The sequence below is a fragment of the Callorhinchus milii genome, unplaced genomic scaffold (assembly GCF_018977255.1).
Source record: "Callorhinchus milii isolate IMCB2004 unplaced genomic scaffold, IMCB_Cmil_1.0 Scaffold12, whole genome shotgun sequence".
Taxonomy (NCBI): Eukaryota; Metazoa; Chordata; class Chondrichthyes; order Chimaeriformes; family Callorhinchidae; genus Callorhinchus; species Callorhinchus milii.
The window spans coordinates 19,115,588-19,137,673 of NW_024704753.1; the positions used below are offsets into that span (position 1 = coordinate 19,115,588).

General features: G+C 38.0%; 1 protein-coding gene across 1 annotated transcript in view; it reads left to right on the top strand.

Moving 5' to 3' along the window:
* Positions 1-22,086, top strand: part of dock3 (dedicator of cytokinesis 3) — a 90,615-nt gene that overhangs the window by 25,117 nt on the left and 43,412 nt on the right. Inside the window, exons 6-14 of the mRNA XM_007890579.2 lie at positions 5,225-5,373; positions 9,176-9,260; positions 10,736-10,777; positions 11,425-11,579; positions 15,614-15,695; positions 16,373-16,433; positions 17,392-17,539; positions 19,106-19,194; positions 19,669-19,794. Coding sequence (XP_007888770.2) covers positions 5,225-5,373; positions 9,176-9,260; positions 10,736-10,777; positions 11,425-11,579; positions 15,614-15,695; positions 16,373-16,433; positions 17,392-17,539; positions 19,106-19,194; positions 19,669-19,794 — 937 coding nt within the window. The remainder of the gene's footprint in view (positions 1-5,224; positions 5,374-9,175; positions 9,261-10,735; positions 10,778-11,424; positions 11,580-15,613; positions 15,696-16,372; positions 16,434-17,391; positions 17,540-19,105; positions 19,195-19,668; positions 19,795-22,086) is intronic.

The window sequence follows — 22,086 nt, forward strand, 5'->3', positions numbered from 1 at the left end:
AGGATTATTATTATTTTCCTCAGAAAGGCTCTAAGAAAGCAATGTTGATGGATATTTACAGCACCCAGGGCACATTAAAAAAAAACACTGATTAATGGTCACCTTGCTGTTTTTAGTTGCTTTTTTCAAAAAAAAACTCACTTCATCTCTGGGGATAATACAACTTAAAATAACGCCAAAGTTAATATATCAGTTGAATAAACTGAGGCTGAAAAGTACATCCTTTCTCCATCCCTCATATTCATAGTTGTCAAAAGCACTCTGAGACTCTACTCTGTGTGAGCTGCACTATATACATCCAATATCATGTGAGCCTAACTAAATGTTATAGTTAACATTTGTTGTTGATGATGTTACCTTTTGGGGGGAATTTTTATTTATTTAAATTGTTGAACAAACATAATTGTATTTGCTCTATTGCAAAAACAGATTGTCCTAGATTTCCAAGAAAGAATAAACTTGGAACAACAAATCCCACTGTTTCCTCCCATGTTATTTTTGGATTGTGCTGGTTAGAATCATTATGTCAGGAAAGAAAAGCCATCAATGCTATCATTCCTACCCGCAACCACACATCGAGCACATGCAATAAATGCAATTCTAATGTCAGAATGTCAGTAGATATGATGAATAAATGACGTATTACAAAACTATTTTTGGATCTAGTTAGAAGCTAAGTTTGCAATTATTATAAATAATACATACCTTTAGAATTTAAAGCATTTCTACATTAGCATCCATGTTTTTTTGCCCTAGTTTCAAGCTTGTAATACTTTGCAAGTATCTAGCTCTCAACATCCTGGTTTGTCACCAGTCACTTGAAAAAAAGTGGGTCGGAAAAGGAATAATAGGTCTTCAAGACATCTCAAAGCGCTTCATAGAATATACTGTAAAGTGAATTGACTGTATAGTTTATGAGCGAATGCGGCAGCCAATTGCGCACAGCAGTAATTTTAGGAACTCTTCCTATCGTGAATTGTTAAGTTGTATGCTAACCACATACATTTTAGTCTGTATGATGCCCTGCATCATTCATTACTGATGAACTGTTAATGTTAAGATGGTGTTTCATAAGAAAAAGAGCACTGGAAATTTCTAACTCATAAATAGATTCAATATAATGTTTTAAAAACCTGCAGTGTACAGCAGGACATGTTATATGAATATTTCAGTTTGAATTGTGGGTAAATTAATACACGTTTTCATGGCAAACAGATCATTCAGGCATGATGGATCACCATTATGAAAGGAAACTGTAAAGTTGTGTTAAAATTGTTGATACTTAAGTCTCACTAAGCCTTTCAGGCATAGCCACAAGATCTGAGCAGGGATTATTCAGTATGCTCTTCAGCAGACATCTATTAATCTTGCTGATTATAATGTATGTAAAGAACATTCACTACACTGACCTGACGGTGTACATTTGTCCTGTAATACTTTTACTCTGACTTCTACCTTTTAATACAGGTACAGAGTTGAATTCAGAATTGGGTTAAGAGTCTCTTAAGTATTGCTACAGAATGTATTTTTAATCGTATTGCGTATTCTCCTTATGCATGATTGCTATATGGGGAAATGTGGTGTTGTTTTCAAACTCTTAATCCTCCTTTTTCTTCAGTTAATCCAAATGTCATTAACACTTCCCAGCCCAATATAAAACAACATTCTCTCTCTATTTTTCAAGCAAAATATATTAAATAGAATGTGCTGTGTTTAAGTGTCATCAAGCAAGTTATGGTTCACCCAAGAAAAAGTAGATGACATCCAATGATGTAGTTCTGTTTGGAGTAATCTTCATGTTCGAAACAATCCAGTCTTAATTTTACAATGTAAAGTGTGAGATTTCTTTAGTAACAAAATATAACCAATTGTAAACTCTGTTTTAATCTTCATGGTAATGTCTATACTGTTGATACTTCAGTGACTTGTAAAGCAGTTTGTTCATCTTCTGCATCTTTCGACACGCTATTGAAATAAGCCCTGTTGGCAAGTTAAATATATTTGTGGGATACTGTGGATGCAGATGGCTGTTGTGTTTTGGCCATAAGATACAGTGTAAATTCACTTTACAATATCATCTGTGAATCACTTTGAGACGCCTCAACGACTTGATAAGGTGCTATATCAAATGCAAGGATTATTTTATTATTGATATAGGTGAAAATACAAGGGAAAATATAGTTTTAAAATGTTTTGTTTCTAATGTTCGAGACACTGTACTCATGACTCCACTATTGCTCTATGGTGGAGGAACTATTTATAATAATAATCTTTGCATTCACGACTTTCATGTCTGGAGGTCATCTCAAAGCACTTCACTGCAACATTGGGCTAAACCTTTTAAATACACTTTAAATACTATCTTTTCTAACAATGCAAACCAATGGCGAAATAGTCTAATGAAAAGGAGGTGTCACATTTTCTTTGTTATTCCTTCATTTTAGTAATAAAAATAATATCAACAAACTTTTTTAGTTTCAGGATTTTTTTTGCAATATGCTCACATAGATTCCTGGGCTCAAATGATAAAATTTTCTGTTGGCAGCTTTAGGTACATTAACTCCCATCCAGGAACAGCTTTCAATATAACCAGGAATCGATTTTTTTAATCCTATGAGAAACCTACACACGGATAAATAACTTGGGTTTCAACATAGATGAGTCAATGTATGGTAATGTAAAGTATACAAACAGGAAGAGGGCACCAGAATAAGTGTATTCAATGACAAATGCCTCTGCCAGACAGTCACTGGATGAGTAAACCCATACAAGATGCAGGGATGGTTAGTTGAATGCAGTATGGCTTAGAGTGGTCATTTTTATAATGACTGCCGTGATATTGATTTACTATTCTATTATACTAATGGCATGTTCTTCCTTGTTGTGATATTGTTAGGGTTGACCCAGAGATCTCCAATTTTCTCCTTCGAAAATGTGCCATGATAGATTACACAGTCTTTCAGAGGTCTCGTAGAGTAATTCCTGAGAAATTAGAGTGGTGCACAAAACTTTGTAACCTTCAGGGCAAATATTTTAGTGTTATTGCTAGAAAATTGCAGCTTCTTCTTTGTAATTATACCCCAGGGCTCCATCTATTGCCTTGAAAGTGGATAACGTTCTTTTGGCAGCTTTAAGCACATAAACAGCCAGGGCAGGACAAGCAGTATTTTTAACTAGTCTCAAAAATCTATGAAGGGAAAACAGAAACTATTTTAGTGTTTATGCAATCTGTAATTTCTTTTCATACATCACACAAAACAATAGTGGGTAATATTGGTAACTTGGCGCATTCAGAATTGTGATTACAGTCCTATCCACTGTTTTCGAAACCGTTTATATGGACATCCCACTTATGTCAACCACAACAAATTACATTTGTATAGCGCCTTTCACGTGGTGAGGACGTCCCAAGGCGCTGAAGTCCTTTCTCTGCCTATCGACACACAGTCATATATACAATTAAATAATTTGTCTTGTCATTTTAGGTTTGTGCGAAGCATTTGACAAGTTTAAACAAGGAGAGTATGAATGCAGTGATTCTACTTACTCGCACTTCATCTGAGTTGAAGCACTTAGTTAGGTACTCCCAACACGACTAATTTATAGGTCTGACAAGCCTAACACATGTCACACTCACTCATATGTCACATGCACTCACATGCAATCACTCCTGCACTCACAAACCACACTCACTCACCCACTCAGATCACACAGATCATAAGTGATAAGGGCCTGTCGATAATGATAACAACAAAATGCAGGTAGTACAGTTAGAGACTTGAAACATTTTTCAATATAAGTAAGCTGAAGTGTCTGTCGATATATCGACATGAGCTTTGGTAACACTTATTTCGACAACTGAGGTGAAGTGCCAAGTAGTACCACTACATTCAAAACTCTCCTTGTTTAAACTTGTCAAATGCTTTCCACAAACCTAAAGTGACAGACTAAATATTTAATGGTATGTATGAAGTTGGTTTTCTGGGTGTATTTCCCATGTTAGCAAATCATTAGTTTTTACCACATTGAACCCCAATATGCCCCCAAGAAAATATCCTGAAATATACTCTAGAAATGTGCGATATGGATAATCAATACCAAGTCGTAGCACAAAAGATTCCAATTGGTGCTCTAATAAGCCCAACATGAAGGCTAGTATCAGAATAACAACATGCAATTTATATTACTGTACAGTAGTTAAAAATAGAGCCAAATATACTGTAGTATAAACCACAATTTATGATAATGGGACAATTAGAGACTGCTTAAAGGCCTTCAGTTGTTCTCAATACATCTACTTAATTGATTGCTTCTGTCTTTCTTGCATCAGTGAAGGATGTTACTGCTGGTGTTTAGAACACTTCTAATTTGGCACAAAGTCTCAGGATCAAACCCTGCCAACTTGACTTTGAGTTGGATCCGGTATAGTTCCCTTTATTTTGAGTAGTGTTATGTTAATCTCAGTTTCAGCAAAATAGCAACAATTGTACTGAGCGTTATACATTTTCCACTCTGGTAAATCCTTTTGGTATGCTCCCTTTCATCTTTCACACTCTGGAACTTCATCCCACGGTCCCTTTGCATTGTTTCCTCCCTCGCCTCCCTCAAGGTCGGTCTCAAGACCTTTCTCTTCGACCGTGCCTTTGGTCCCCCTCCCACCTCTCTGCCTTCCCTCACCCCTACACCACCCCCCCTCTCCCATGCTTGGGCCCCGACACCTGACTGTTCAGCGCTTTGGGACGTCCTCCCGACGTGAAAGATGCTCTATAAATGTAATTTTGTTGTTGTTGTTTCATCTGGCTTTTGGTGGTCTGAAGAGCTTTATATTTTCATGATTCAGTTTGTAAATGGTAAAATAGCATCCGTGGATAGGTAAGGCAGCAGCGTACGTTTTCCAGTATTCTGAAGCATATTGTTGAGGCCGATTAGAAGGATTTCTATTATGCATTGTATCTGCCCATGATTATGTGATGTTGATTCCTGATACCCAAATTCTCAGTGTTCCATTCTTCAGTCCTGAGATCCTTCACCAAGAATGCATTCCTCCACCCTCATAAAAACAGACCTTGTGGCACTCTCCATTGGCATAGACAGTGTGGTTGAACCTTCATTGATTCAGGGATGTCAAGTTCAGTGTGAGAGAAGGGAGAAAAGCAAATAACATTGATCAATTTTGTCATAACATTTTTCTTAATAGATTATACCTTTGTCCTCTCTCCTGCAGAAACACAAGGTGGATCTATTTTATAAATTGCGCCATGTAATGAACGAACTGATTGATTTGCGGAGACAGCTTCTATCTGGGCACCTGACCCAGGACCAAATCCGTGATGTCAAGCGGCACATCACGATCCGCCTGGACTGGGGCAATGAGTAAGTTGATATTGAACATTTGGTTTATTCTGAATTATTTCATGGAATGCTGACTGTATGCCTGAATCTTCTCATGTAGAATTTCCTTCCAGCAATATAGTACTTCCTAGAGAAAAACCCTTCACATTGGATATGCAGTAAACTATATATTTCACCAGGAATCATATCAGAATCTCAGTGAAGATTTATTTAGGTTTATACTTTATATAGTAGGATTTTTTTCATTTTAATTACAGGTAGACATTAAAGTGTTTGAATTACATCTCCTACCAGATCAAATTCAGGATCTTTCCCTTCACGTTTATATTCCTCCATGGCCTTACGCCACCCTACCTCTGCTACCTCCTCCAACCTTACAGCCCTGGTCTCCCCCTCAACTCAGCGAACACCAACTTGCTTCATGTCTGCTGTCCGAATCCACCTACCTTTCTTTTCCCTCCCCCAACCCCCAGCTCAGGCTCCCAGTCAGCTGGGTAAAACAATTTGAAATGAAATGACCTTCTAAAGTGAAAGATGCTGTATAAAGGTAAATTCTTCTTGTTGTAAATGTATGTTAGTTCTAAGTGCAGAAGATTTGATGGCTCAAAGGGAAGGGAAAGCTTCTTGCAATAAATGTTTTTGGATCAGATCTAAAGATAGCTGATAAATATATATTAAAGGCTGGGTAACCATTAGTATACTCAGTTGTAGCTGTTAGCATTATGATTTATGTTCTCAATAATGATTTTTTTTCTTTGATAAGAGATTTATCTTGAAACCTGTTTCTCCTCAAATTATATAGGCAAGATTTACAGCATATAAAATGTCACTGAAAAACGAGGGCTTTCTCAGTTTTTCTTAGGTGGATGTACTTTGGTTTACTCTTAACTGCAGAAACATACCAATATTTTTAAAAAACACCCACAGAAATGAACTAGAACAGTCATGTTTTGGTATAGCCTGAAAAGAAAACTATCTCTGCAAATGAGCAGATTTGCAATTGAACCAACTTACACACTAAAACAGATTTCAGCCAGTATGTCAAAGCCTATCAAATTCTTATGAATGGTGCATTGGTTTATTCAGTTAAGTGTTAAGAGTAACAAAACGTGATATACTATATCAACTACCAACCACACCCAATAAATAAAACTAATTAAAGGCTTCAATCCCAAATGGTTACTTATTTGGCAGCAAGTACATAAATGGTTCACATGTTCCAAATCTGGAAAATTATACTTGCTGACTAGCCAGGGGCGAGTTACTATCTGGCTTTGATGAGCTGGAAAAAAATAACTCAAGCAGCTTGCAAGTAATATCAATTTGGTTATCATTCATCCATTTTCGGTGTATGTTTTCTCTATCTGCTTTTTGGCTTCTTGGTCTCTTTGTGTCTCATTGTTCTTCTCTGCTCTTCTGACTAAGATACGTTGCAATGCCAATTGTACATTTTCTTTATTCTTAAATATTTTAAACATTCCTGCTACTACAACCAGATGGAACTGAGGTCAAGAAACATTTCGTCACACAGAGGATTGTGAAGATATGAACTGATCTGCCCAGAAAGCTGCAGAGAGAGAATCAATAGGGATGTAGAAAAGAGAGATGTTCTCTTCTAAAAGAGAGCTCTTTTCAAAGAGCCAGCACAGAGATGATGGGTCAAATGGCCTCCTTCTGTGCTGTGTAATTCTATGTAGAACACATCTAACAAGCTGGTGGAGGGAGCAAGTTCAGTGGGTTGAATGGCCTCTTTCCTATACAGTAGTTAATATTCATGACGGAACCAATTCCTTGATAATTGTAGAGGTGTTCAGAGTAATTGTCTAAACAAAAATGAACCTATTTGCCACCTAATATATTTTTTCAGTAAAATAATTTTCCATTGCAAAAGGTTATTAAAACTTGAAATTATGTTTGTTTCGCCTATTTTGCATTGTAAAGGATACATTTGTTCACAAAGTGGCAAGCTGTCTATCTTACTTTATTTAATTCTGTTGTACAAGTAGGCATTAATTCTGTAGTACAGGATGTTACTATTGTTAATTATTGACAAAGTAGTTGTAGCTCAGGGCTTGATAAGGATTCAGTTCATTAGGACTGTCAGTTATCAGCCAGCTTAACTTTTATTTATGAATGAAGCCAAAACCTAGCGAAAGGTCTGCAAAATTGTATAAACCTCTTAGAATCTGCACTCTCAGAAAAATATCTTCCAAACTAGGTGAGGATCAGCAAGCAGGTACATAAGTATTGAAAAGACACTGGGATATAATGACAGTGATGCTGCTTCACATCTGAGGTGTTTTCCTACTGAAAGTGGAGACCTCAGCCAGCAATGCCAGAGTACAGTGAGAAGCACATCCTGCCACAAAGTGGTCTTCTGCCAGCCTGTGTCTGGATAGGGAATCAAAGCTGGTTCAAGGGGTTTTAGGAGATGTCCACCTGCTCTAATTCCTTATATAGGGTCGGATACAGTCTCAGGCAATGGCATTGGATGTGTTATGGCTGCAGCTTGCTGTCTCCCAAGAGTCCAGATTCACTTGCTTCTGGCACCTCTCCATTTGGCTTCAAGCTGGTGACAATCAGCTCTGAGCACTGCAGATACGCACAACAACCACTGCAGAGAACTGGGAATAGTGCCACAACAGGCCAGCTAATGTAGTCAGCACGGTACAGATCCTCTACCTGGATTTCAGTGCCTAGGACACTTTCAGTAGAATGTTAAGGACATCCACTTTGGTACCAGTCAACTTGTAGGCAACAGCTTGGCTTCAATCTTCAATTAGCAAAGTAGTTTCCAGTTTTTCTGATAGCAGTTTCCTTTCCAGTTTTTCTGATAGCATCCCTATGCAGTTTTCAAATTCTATCAGCTTGCGATGAATACCATTGTACAACTTTTTTTTGAAAACTTACATTGTGTACCCAATAAAGGAAAAAAATGAAAGGAAGAAATTGTTAAGTTTTCTTCAATATCAGTTTCCCTCCTCAGTTTTCAGGCGTGACATCAGTCATTCCTTCTTAGAGGTGAGGTAAGCTCCATTTGGAACTGAGCTGGCTCCAAGATGACACATTTGGCAATAGAATATCAGAATCAGGTCAACACTCTGTGGGAATGCAGTACTCCAGGGCACTGCTGCTAACAGACCAACCAGCTTGGCTCATCAGCAAGATTTGGAGATGCAGACTAGACACTACTAGGAGCAGAGATTCTGCCTACACAACTTATATTAACCTTGCAGGCCAATAGCCTAATGGGTAGGGTGGTCCTTGCTGGACAAGTAATGGGAAGCTTGTCAGACAGTGCTCTCAATGACAAACTATGTGATTTTAGTTGGTTAAACTACTGGAGGAATCATTCCATACCAGGCTTTGCTGCAAGGTTGTATCATATTGAAGCCTATGACAGGTTCAGATTATAAAAGAAAATCATTTTGTCACTTGATTAATGTTTTGTATTGCTGAGCCACCGCTGCACATTCCTACATAACTTTTGAAGTGCGTGGATATTTGCCAGAAAAATTGTCTTTATAGTGTCATTGGATTTATTACATTAATGAAACCCTTTGACTGCAGTGTCATCAAACGAAAATAAGTTGTGAATTTTCTTTTTGAATATAGTTTGACAATTCATGTGATATATGTCAAATTTTGCAAATTATTTGAAATGCAAGTATTATTACCTCTTTCCCTTTGTGTTACACAATGTTTGGGATGCTTTTGCAAGAAATAGTTTTAGAGAAAATTATCTTATTTTTGAAGGCTAGTGTTAAATGCATATTGTTCTGTTCTCTTGTTCTGCACAAATGTAATCTCTCTGGTTTACTAGACAGATGGGCTTGGACCTGGTTCCGAGAAAGGAATTTGAAACAGTTGATCCTGACCAGATAAGCGTGGCAGATCTCTACAAACTAGTAAGTACTGACGTGTGTGTGTGTGTGCGCGCGTGCAAATGCACAGAATTAGTATACGTAGTGGAAAAAAGGCAACTACAACATACTAGCTCTGTCTCTGCAGTAAGATTATTTTATTTGTGTGGATTCAACTAATGTATACATTTTTTAAACGGTATCTTAAAATGTATGGTTGTAGCTGTCGTAGTAGGTAGTGAGGGTGAATTTTTTTCCACCATGCTGATGTTGCAGTTGGAAGGGTGCTGGGTGCTATTTTACTACAACTCTTGATGTAGGTAGTAGAGAGAGATGTATTCCATAAATAATGTTTATGGAATACATAGATTATGTTGCAGGTAGAGAGGTGACAGTGATCCACTATAACTGATGTAGGTGGAGAGGTGACATTTATATTGCTATATAAGGCTCAGCAGAACATTTTATCAGAGGACAGCACTTCACCCTTCCTTTTTGTGAATGGCTTATTTACAGTGGGTCAGAAATAAAAACAAGATTGATATCTCCTCCACCCTAATGCATCTTGAGTTTAGTAGTAATGCCCTCAAATGCTGTCCTGAGATATGCTAACCAGTACATACATTTGATTCTGGTCTGTTTGGGCTGGTGCTACAATTGGGCAGTGTTTTTACTTTATTAGTCTTCAGAAGAGGTGACGTGTGTTTTTTTGAAACCATAAAACTTCTATTTTTTTGACAATACTCCAAAATCAGTTCCTGTAAGTAAGGAGTGAGTTTATTAGATTTGGCTGCGGGACCATTGGCTTCATTAGCTAACAGCTGTTTGGTATAAGATTGCAGGAAATGAGTAATTCTAAGGCTTATGTTCTTCATGGTACCGAACTTCTAAGATTTGGTCGTAAACTGATTTGTTTTATTAACTGGTTTGTTTCCATTCAATGAAGAAATGCAGTAAAAACTGCTCAGATTAAAACACAGATCCAAAATCATTGCACAGTCAATGTCTCCTCTGATATTCATAAAATCACAAGAGGGTGGAGGGTAATAATGGCCCTTTGGCCCATTTAGTCTCATCATTCCATGATTCTCACCCCACTGTCTTTCCATCACTCCATCAAACTGTTTTCTAAATGAGTCCAGTAGCCTGGCCTCAATCACTCTTTCTGTGACCTTTTACAGTCATGAATTACCCTCTGCATAAACAGGTATTTCCTGGTGATCTTCACCTGGCCAATAATTAGAACAATTAGCATCCCTTCACTGGGAGTATCTGGGGAGAGGGATGGGGAAAGAAAAAAATACAAATCTTTCAGAGCTCCTGCTTCTTATCTTTCTTCAGTGAGCTTTATTGGAGAGTTTGCATGTGGCTACCTTGTAAGAGCAGCATTGAGCTCCTCTGTGAAGAGAAGTCGGTATGGACTTTATTTGATCAAACTCAATAAAGCAAGTCTGATTCAAAACATCTACTTTGAAACTACAACATTTTACATTTTACTAATTGTGTTTTTCATTTAATAGCATTTGTCCAGCAGACACAGCATACAGCAAAGTACATCACAGGTATGTTGCATGAAGCAGATCAAAATAGTTACTATATTTGTTATATTTATCACATCAAATGTACCAATGGCTGGACACTCCCCCCAACCCCACCATTCTCAGCTGTGAAGCCAGATCTATAGTGTAAGGTGGCAGATCTCAGACAAGATGATACCCTGCTAATTGTCAATCAAAGCTACCATTTGCATGTCTGATGTCATAGGTTTGGCAAATTGGACATCTCAGTTAAGAGTAGCATATGCGGTCCGCTTTTGGCACATTCAATCCTAAATGTCGGAACTCACCCTGTTGAAGGTGCCATATTACCACGTTTAAACTACTGGCAACAAGGCTGCTTTGCTTTTAACAGTATAACAATGTGCAGCTGGAACCCTGCTTGTTCTTTCTATGCCTCATCATTTTGAATTGAAACAGGAACGCAAACAAACTGAGTCATAGAGTCGGTTCCTTAATAACACTTTAAAACAGTTGAATGGATGGTCCCAGAGCTTTGAATGACTATAGGGGAGTGAGCTCAGTGTGATTCATGCCATCAAGTCTTTACTCTGTGGGTGTGAATTGTCCTGACTTCAAACCACTACCGAAGATAAAAAATTGCATTAACATTTGTTTGAGAAATTTGACCTCTTTCTGTTTGTGCTACACAGATAGACACCATGAGGCATCGACATGGTGACATGTGTCGCATGCCTGTTCCTCACCATCTCTTCCTCAATCTGAAGAGCTTTACGTACCATACCATTGGAGAAGACACAGATATTTTCTTCTCTCTTTATGATATGCGAGAAGGGAAACCAATCAGGTAGGAGCCCTCAAAGTTAATGACTTCAGTTGACAGTTCTGGGTGATTCAAACACTCCCCAAATATCAGTTCAAGCTGTTGAGACTTGGCACATCTCCTGTTTTTGTGCAAATGAAAATCTGGGCAGTTGGCCATGCCTGATAATTAAATCTCTGGCTTGTGAGGATGAAACGCAGGAACCTATCTCAGAACTTATATGGACATCATTATTTTCTAATTATGGATATCACTTTGCATATTCTCGTTTGCCTCTGTGCAATAAACACCATCATAAGAGAGTTTCAGATAAAGAAAGACCTTTGGCCTGTTTGATCTCATCTATCGAGACTCCCATTCCTACCAACATCCCAGGGGAACATCAAGCTGTTACTTAAATGAGTTCTGTGTTTTGCCCTCAAAAACCCCTAAATTTAGTGCATTCAAGCTGTTAAATACTCTCTGAAATAAAATCTACCTGCCGTACACTTGCCCTTCACACCTTGGGCCACGTGAACTCTTGTCCTGCTCAATCAATTGGAGTTGTTGATTGAGTTCAGTGGGTTAGGAAAGTTGTGCGTTCAAGCCCCACCTTGTTAGAGGTGCTGCCTTCGAATGAGATGTTATACTGAAGACCATCCACATGTTCAGATGAGCGTTAACCCATTGCATAATTCAAATAGAGAAGGATGTCTTGGCCAGCAATCCCCAGATAAAAAAGTCCTTATTCACTTCGGTTTGATTTATTTTCCTCCCTTCACCCCCAGACTCCTGGCAAGTGCAGAGAAATTCAAGTCTTTTTCGGCAATCTTATTTTCCACTTTTTAATTGCACACTTCTCATATCTTACTGCTGAACATCACTTGTTCTATTTATTTCATGGCATATTTTTAACTGAAATTATACATTTTTATCTTTGTTGTCTATTTTTCTCAAGATGTGAGGGAATGGCCTAGTGATTTAACTGTGTTATATTAGGTTAATGGAAGTAAGATTTTAGTGTCCAATAAGTGACATAATTAAAATGTCCCTGTTTTAAAAGTTTTATCTAATTGCCTCGGAGAAGAACATTTTTCTGGAGGGTATTTGAAATGTACTCATCAGTCTACTCAATTTACTGAGAACTGTTTAAGTATTGAGAACAAGTTGAAAATTAAATTGAACTCTTGAATTGAGAATAAAGCTGGACGTTTGTGGGAATCTGTATGCAGCCTGTGTGTTTTGTTTGTGATGAATCAGCTTATGAGACGCTCAGCATATCACAATCCTCTGACTGGATGGAGCTTACACTTTGCTTGTCACCCAGCCATGCTGCTGGGAATTCGGCTCCTTTGTATAATAACTAAAGGGTTTTAGTCTAGTGTGTCCCTGCCTGTTTAATTTGCTGAATGGCACATTTGAGTTTGTGTGCTAGGTGAGACCCGAAGCTGAGGTACAGAGTTCAGGCTGATAACCATAGAATGTATTGATAACAATGAGAAAGGTTGTTTTCCAGATATGGGTGGAAGATCTTAGTGAAAGGAAGGATGATAAATGATGTGTAACAGTATGTGTAAACTTGAGCATTCAAGAAGTGAGTTATAACATGGCTGTACTATATTTAGCCCTACCCTTTGCCAGTTACCTCCAATATAGAGAAGAGCAAAAAATAAAACTATAAAATAATCGGAATCTATCTCTGATTCTATGAATCAGTGTATTGCTGTTTAGTTGAATTAAATTTGAGTTAGCGATACTATTTTATATTCCTGAGATAGGAGTAACTTTAAACTTGTTCCATCACATCATCAAATCTTATCTCTGCCATCGATGTGATCCCATGACGATAATATTTGTTCTGACTTTGACAAAGTAACTCTGAAATGGTGATGTCAATTATTGTCAAAAGGATGGGTAAATGCTGTAAAATAATAGGGAAATAGTTGTATGTGTAACTGCGATTCTGATGAATTGCTTTTTGTAGACTTAATTTTTGCTGTCATACTTTGCCTCAATTTGGCATCCAGAAACTGAATTCTTAAAAGGCTGGAACAAAAAGCAAAAGTATGTTCCCACAAATGGTTACTTTTTCTATGCAACTGCTGCCTGGTGCAACTGATTCAAACACTGGATTTTCTATTGTACTCGTGTTGTGCACAGCAGCAGAGGCATTATATTGGTGGTAAAGCTTAGTGAAGAGCTTAATGTCGTAGCTGTAGCTTGGTTTGTACAATAACCAATGATTTAATTTTAGATTAATAGCAACAGCGTAACTGTCTAGGCTCAATTCTCAACATGCTTGTCTTTTTTTAAAAATTAAACCAAACTGCAATGTTTCACTGTCCTTTTTTCCAGTAAACGTACTTAAATAGAGACTGGTTTTGATAAATGAACTGATTTGAATGAATTTATAACCATTGAAATCAAGAAATATAAAAATACAAATAGCTAGCTATGCAGCACCAGAGAAATCAATATAAAAACAAGTCAGTGTATGAAGTGTGATAAGATTACTCACCGATGTGTACTGTGGAATAAATATTTTACGTAGGACTTTTATTTTGCATGAATATTAGTTCAAATACCAGAAACATAATGTGTATCATAAACAGACATTCCAACATAGCAGCTGGTGTCGTGGAACAAAGATGGGATTGAGAGAGTAAGCCAATAATGATTGTTATTCTAACTGTGTACGCCATTCAGGGCCACTAGAGGTTTAGAAAAGCTGGTTTGGAGTGGAAAGAAAATAACATCATTCTATGGCCACTATCAGTTGACTAATATTGTTGTGATTATGATCTTTATCAGTCATTAACAGTTATGAAATCTGTAAAGGAGATGGCAGACAACCATTGAATATTAAAAAATTGCAGTGGCACTTTGCTAAAGATCTAGGCAGTCACGTGCAATAGTGATAGTGTGTGTACACGCATATATGAAATTTTACATTCATACATATGCAGAAGATCTGAAAATCTACTAAGTCTTAGCCTGAACCACTGTTTTGTCCTAGAATTTAAGATGCAGCAGAAATGTGATATTTTTTCACTCAGTCTTACTTTTGGAAGATATTTGATTTTGCAGTTCTTAAAAAGAACCACTTACGAATTAAAATTGAATTTTAAGAGGATTTTACTGTAGTTTTCTACAAGGCATAATATTAGCTGTTATGACATTAAGATGCTTCTGTTGAGATTTCTTTTTCCCCTTCAGGTTTTCTCAACTACTTTATGTATCCCAACATTGACACAATTGTCTTAAGACTGTTTAATGTTTACCTCTGTTTTCCAACAAAGTTTATACCAAGATCAGAATTTTGGTGGAATTTGGAATACTCAACTCTTGAGTGCATTGATCACTGATGTATCCTGTTTTATGTTATGTTTTCTGTTATGTTAGCATCACGTTTTGGGATTTAACTGTTTTGTTTAAATTAGAATATAAATAGAGGACAAAAATGTTATTGCACAGAGATGTGTCTTCTGTGAGTGATTGCACATTGTGCCTGTGAGATTTCAGTCCAGATTGATTATCTTTGGACTGGAATCTCACAGGAACAATATGCTTTAATATTACTTAAACTTGGGCCAATTATAATGAGGCAAGTCAGTGTAAAACAAAGCATTAATATTGTTTTAAGGTCAGTGAATAAATGAGAATCAATTTGCTCAAATTATGCTATGCATATTTCAGCAGTATCCTGGTTGGATGCTTTTGAAATAGCAACTCATGATGAAGCTCTGGTGTGGAAGGACATTTGAGACTGGCAGTGCATTTTGCTTAAGTAAATTTGCAAACACTACAAATTTGCTCAATAAATTGGATGTGCTTATTTGTAGCAGAAAACTACTTCTATGATGCCAAGGCTCAAATTCTTAATTGTACCTGATTAGTGGTACTTATTGAATACAGAAGGCCTGGACTCCTCACATTCTGTTGATTTTGGATGCTGTGTGTGCAATGTTTACCTACAGGAGGCTCAAAAGCTGTACAGTTGTTACACATGAACCAGTATACATTAAGGACCACTACCATAGGTCCCTTTAAGAGTTATTAAAAGTTATTTCTTTCTACAGTGAGAGGTTTATGGTGAGACTGAACAAGAATGGTATGCCAAGGAACCCGGAAAAAAACGACCGCATGTGTGCATTATTTACGGTAACTCTGAGACTGTTTGTTTGTCTGTTTACTTTAAAAAGACAATTCAATATTTTTAATTGGAAATAATATTATGTACCTTCGGGGTCCTTTAAGATGGTAGACATTTATTTCTGCTCAAATATCAAATGAATCATACACGCCTGGAGGGCTCTGGATTGGATCCCTGGTTCCATGTTGAGTTAATGGAAGTAGTCAGGGCAGTAATAATTAATTGGTGTTAATGTTTCTGGAGTGTAGAGGTTTAGGGGTGGATAGCACTGGGCTGTGATGGCCAATATATAGTACTGATAATGACAGAAACCCCTTTGGTCTGTTTGATCCTTTAGCCTTACTCCCTCCCTTGCCTGCTTCAAGGCATGTCTCAAGACCCTTCTCTTCGATCGTGCCTTTGGCAACCCCCACCTCCCTGTCCTCCACCTATCCTGATCCCAGCCCCCTGCTCGGGTCCAAATCCTTGGGACGTCCTCCCAATGTCAAAGTGGCTGTGTAAATGTAATATGTTCTTGTTGTTTTTCTGGCTTGATGTGTCTGAAAGTATTCTTTCAGGTTTAGTTTTTGTACCTAATCTTATATACACTCATTATCCTAGACTTGTAGCAGGATGTATCATATATGTGAATTTTCATTACAGTTGAATTAATGTAACTTTGCATTTTATATGTTTACATTTTCAGGATCTCAGTAACAAAGATCTGAAAAGGGATCTCTACATAGTCGCTCATGTCATACGAATAGGTGTGTGTTTTCGTTATTTATGTTTAGATTTGTTTTAAAGATTAAATGAACATCATTTGAAAGATAATGTCAAGGTAATATGACAATACTGTATTCTGAACATTGATGATCATATTTTATGATATACTATAGTCCTGTGAAGATACTTTTTTAACCTAGGAGCCTTGAAATGAATGATCACTTAATCTACAGGACAAATTATCTTCTCATTTTATACTCTGAAACTAGCAAACTTATTTTATGATTGTTAGAAATTACAGCAAAGAAGGACATCATTCAGCTCTCTAACATTTCTAATCACAATTCCTTTTTCTTTCCTTGTACTCGTTTATAATAGATTTAAATATGAAAGGAGCAATTACCCCCTTTTTTAAATGTTTTAATGTGAGTATAATTTAGAGTTATTCAGATTGTTTTACAATAGTTTCCTGATTAACCTTGCTTGTTCTTCTCTTAAAACAAAAACTGGGCATTACAAATGTCAGAGTGAGCCTGTTGAGGCCTTAACATTGTTCATGACTGAATGAAAGGGAAGAACAACAGGAAGGAGTGAAATAATATATAGTCTGGTCACCATTCATTTTGAAAATCTGAATGTAACATGGGAGTTTACAGTACCGTACCACGGTGTGCTACAGTGGAAATTCTTGCATGTAATCCTCTACATGCTTTGATCAGATCAGATGTGCTACTGTGGGGAAACACTAAATAGAATTCTTTGAGGACGGGCTTTTCTAAACATGAAAAATAAATTCACTTGAACTACTCTTGTATACTCGCAATATGTTTTAGTGACTTTGGCAGAGGCAGGAAGCGCAGGTCACTTAGTTGGGAAAGGTTATAAAGTGCAGAAAGATTGTTTTAATAATCTATTTTACTTATTCCATAATTTGTTCACAAGCAGCCACTAAATTACAGTGGAAGAGATGCTAAAATCTTATCTCTGTGTTCTTTCAAGGTCGAATGTTAACAAATGATTCTAAAAAAGGCCCTCCTCATGTGCAGTATCGGCGCCCATATGGCTGTGCAGTGTTGAGTATGGTGGATGTTCTGCCATCTATTTCTGAACTCAAGGAAGAGAAGGATTTTGTTCTGAAAGTTTATACGTAAGTCAAATGTGTTCAATGAGTGGGACAGTTAATATTACTACTATACTTGAGCTCCACTCAAACAACATAGTCAAGTTATTTTGAAGTGTAGTGACCGTTAATGCTGTAGCCAATTGGTATTTATGTTTAATGGTGATTTATGCTTGCTTAAAAAAGCTACCAAAAACTGTTGTTCATTAGTTGCATTAAGAAAAGTGCTGAAAATGGCTTCAATTCCCAAAGCAACAATAGTTCAAATCAAGATTTCTGTTATAATTTTTACTCATGCATTATCAGATCTCCTGTGTCTAAACGCCTTTGTAAAAGCTGCTTATGAATCTGTCTTTGACACAATGGTGTATTGAGGAGGATGAGCAATGTAATCTGTCATTCAAGCTGCCAGGCGGGTTTAGTTAAAATGTGGAGACAGTTCAGTGACAAATTGCAACCTTAAGATAGAAACTACCTGCAATTGGACATTTCCTATAGTAGTACAAAAGCATTCATTGTGAAGCGCAAATGATTTCTAATTAACTTTCCATTTATTTTTATCTCATTTTCACTTCAATCTCTATATTCACTCTGTCCCCTTCTTTGGAAAGAAAGGTAGATTTACCCAGACAACAGCTGTTTAATCAGCAGCTGCAGATACAGCAGCAGATGCTGTCAGTGTCGCTGCCTAATCTGGGACATGGTTGATCGTTGTAGGCAGGGGCTCTCTCCTATGTCAATCTATTATTTGTTCCAGACTCACTCAGAAAAACTCAAGACAGAATAGAGTTTGAGCTCTGTGACGTTACTGTTTTTCTCCTGCTTTATAAGTCCTGGCTGCTTCCTCTTAATGGCCCCTTTCACCGTTCGTTTGGCAGATAATGGTCTATGTCAGGGTTGGGGAAGCTATTTGCAACATCTGTAAGTTCCAGTCCATGATTAAACAACACTGGGTTCTCTGAAGACTGCTGGTGTGCTATAGCCTATCAATCTTTTCTCCAAGATATACTCTTCGGCCATTAGAAAGTGCTTTGCTCTCAAGGAAGTAAATTCTTCTAGTCAGATCAGTTGCTGGGGGCTTGGCATGTGTTAACCTTGCAAGCTAAAGCCCTAACAGGTAGGGTGGATTGAGCTGGACAATTAGTGAGGTTTGCCAATGTTCATAAGCAGATTGAGTTGTTTAAACCCTAGCATTACCCCCAATGCACACTCAATGATCCCAAAGCTTTGGCTCTTGCCAACCTGTACTTAATTCACTGTTATTAGATAAGCAAAATGCATCCATTCATGGAAAGAGAATGTGCTCCATACCAGATGAATGAACATTTCCATACATATGTTGAACTATCAGTTTTTTTTTCACAGCTCATACTACCATTCTTTTTTAAGGTTGTAAAATGACATTTGAGTATGCAATAGTGACCTTAGCTTTGGCTTCAGTAGCCATTGAAACTATTTATATGCTCTTGGAAAAGTGATATGAGACTGGTATGAATACCCTTCCCCCATGGTTTGGTATAGGTGTATCACTGTCTTATACATGTCTTTCACTTTTTCTGTAGAGAAAAAAAATCAATTTTATTTTTTGATTAGGTGCAACAATGAAAACGAATGGTATCAAATCCATGAAAGTATCATCCGGAAATCCAGCACCAAGTATACTCCAGCCAGCACAAATTATGGTAACTCTTCTACAAGTTCAGTTATACTATTAACACATCTGCGGAAGCTATCTCATCCCTTTGTAACGTACGTTATATCAAGTCCTGGATCTAAATGATAAAAGTACTAAATGTATTTTCGGCTGAAATTGATCCCAAAAATAAGGATTATTACTATTATAATAATAACTATTATATTATACCTTTTGATGACCAGCTTAATTTCCCTTTGGTGGGAGAGACCTTTCAGTAAAATTGCATTAAATGACGATATTTTCATACAAGAAATGGTCATTTGGACCAAAGGGGATAGATCTTAAGTGCATGAAAACCTCTTAACATTTAAATATTTAGAAAAAAATTATATTTGTTGTTCCAGTGTCACGGAAAAAATATTCAAACCATAAGTCTCATTAAAATAAATAAAAATTAGTATTGAAATACCTGGAAAAAGACCCTCAGTTTAACTGAAGTTTGAACTTAATCTTGCTTCAGGTATGATCATCTCCCTGCAACTGCTGAGAGGTGACATGGATCATATCCGTAGAGAGAATCCCATGATCTTCAATAGGGGAGTGGCAGTTACTCGGAAACTGGGATTCCCTGATGTTATCATGCCAGGTAGGCTTTGACCAGGGCCATTGAGTGGTTTAGTTTGTTTATTGTTTGTTGTTGTTAGTTATTCAAATACTGTATGTGGTTCTGAATCTTTACAAAGAAGTCAAATAAGGACTGCAAGATTAAACATTGATCTGAAGCGTACATTGTAAGATAACCTGGATAGACTTTTCAGCTACATAGTCTTAGATAGTCTTTTTCATTCTTGAGTGCAGTTTCTTGTCCATATATATATATGATACGTATACCACCCGGTCACCTGCGGGGTACCCCAGGGATTCAACTTTGGCCCCCTTCTCTTCATCTATATGCTCCCTCTTGGTGATGTCATCCGCAGACACGGGGTTAACGTCCACATGTATGCGGATGACACTCAACTCTACTTTTCCACCTCCAGCTGCGACCCTGATGTTCTGTCAGGTTGTCTGTCGGACATCAAGAGCTGGATGAGTGCAAATTTCCTGCAGTTAAAAACATCAACAAGATGGAAGCCATACACTTTGGCCCCCGTCGATGTCTTCTGTCCCATGATTCCGACCTCCTCAACCTACCTGACCTGTCCTTAAAACTCTCTGAACCTGTGTGCAACTTAGGCGTCAAGTTCGATCCCCAGTTATCCTTCCTCCCCCACATCGGTCCCTGACCAGCACTGCTTTCTTCCACCTCCACCACATTGCCGTCTCCGACAATACCTCACCCTAAAAGCTGCCGAAACCCTTGTCCGTGCCCTTGTCACCTCTCGGCTGGACCACTCTAATGCCTTCCTCGCTGGTTTCCCTTCCTCCACTATTCACAAGATTCAGCTCATTCAAAACTCTGCCCCCTGCATTCTCACCTGCACCAAACCCCGTACCCCGATTACTCCAGTCCTTGCCAATCTCCACTGGCTCCTGTCACAGAGCGGATCGACTTCAAGATCCTCACTCTAGTGTTTAAATTCTTCCATTCCTTGGCACCCCTCCATCTCTCTACCTCCTCTCTCCCCACAGCAGCACCTGCTGCCTCTACTGCATCTGACCTCCTCCGTGTCCCCCGAATCCTCCTCTCCACCATCGGCGACTGTGCCTTCAGCCACAACACCCTCCCTCAACCTCTTCACCTCGCCCCCTCCTTCCGCCTCTTCAGGTCACGCCTGAGGACTTTACTTTTTGACTGCACCTACGATCACCTTCCCCATCCCCCTGGCTCGGCCTCGGGCTCCGCCATTGTTAAGCGCTCTGAGACGCCGCCCGGCGTGGAGGGCGCTATATAAATGCAAGTTTTTGACGTGTGTTTGTGAGTGTGTGCATATAAATTGTGTATGTATGTGTGTATATGTGTAACATATAGTTGCACTCCTGTATTCCAGTATTTCTCCCTGATACGTTTAGCCCACAAAATATAGGCAATTCACTTTACAGTCTGTTCTGTGAGGGCTTTGAGACGTCTAGAAGACGTGATAAGGTGCTATATCAAATGCAAGGATTATTATTATAAATAGATTTTTTTTCACTGTGTGAACATAAGCGTCAAGCTTTGCAAGAATTTAGCATTCATCTTTTAACTAGTTTATATTCTGACACATTAATTGGCCCCATCATTGATTTATAATAATCCTTGCATTTGATATAGCAACTTATCACACTGTTGAGCCGTCTCAAAGCGCTTCACAGAATATACTGTGAAGTGAATGTGTGTTGTGGGTGAAACGCAACAGCCAATTGCGCACAGCGATGTCCCACAAACAATTGTGGATTGAGTATCAAATGCAAGGAATATTGTTCCACAAAAACATCAAGTAACAATAATCAGAAGAACTTGATATTTTCTGATCATAGGAAGCTAACACAATTGTTATTCTTTTTTCCTTTATTTGTCTGTTTACCTTTTTTGATACACTGGTGTTCAATGAACTTTCCTGATTCCTGTTATTTTCTAACATTGCATGCCCCAATGCTGACATGTAAATGTTATTTTGTTAACTAATGTCCTGGTCCCTCTTTCTTTCTCTCTCTGCTGCAGAGATGAATATAATGGGCTGTAAGTCCCAATGCCTGCCTTTGCAGTGTCTGCTGCTTGCTTTTTTCATGAACGTCCATTGCGCTGCAGCAGAGAAGCACCAGAGGCACACACATGCAGTAAATCAATACTTTAATTGGGCTGCTCTGCTTTCCTCAACAAACCATCTCAGTACTTGAGGCTGAACTACACTGGCTCTATTATATAGGTTTTTTTAAAAAAAAGTTTATTTTTAAGACGAAAAAGAGTGTCCCGGGTGAATAGTTTCACCTGAGACACTCTTGCACCAAAGCTTTG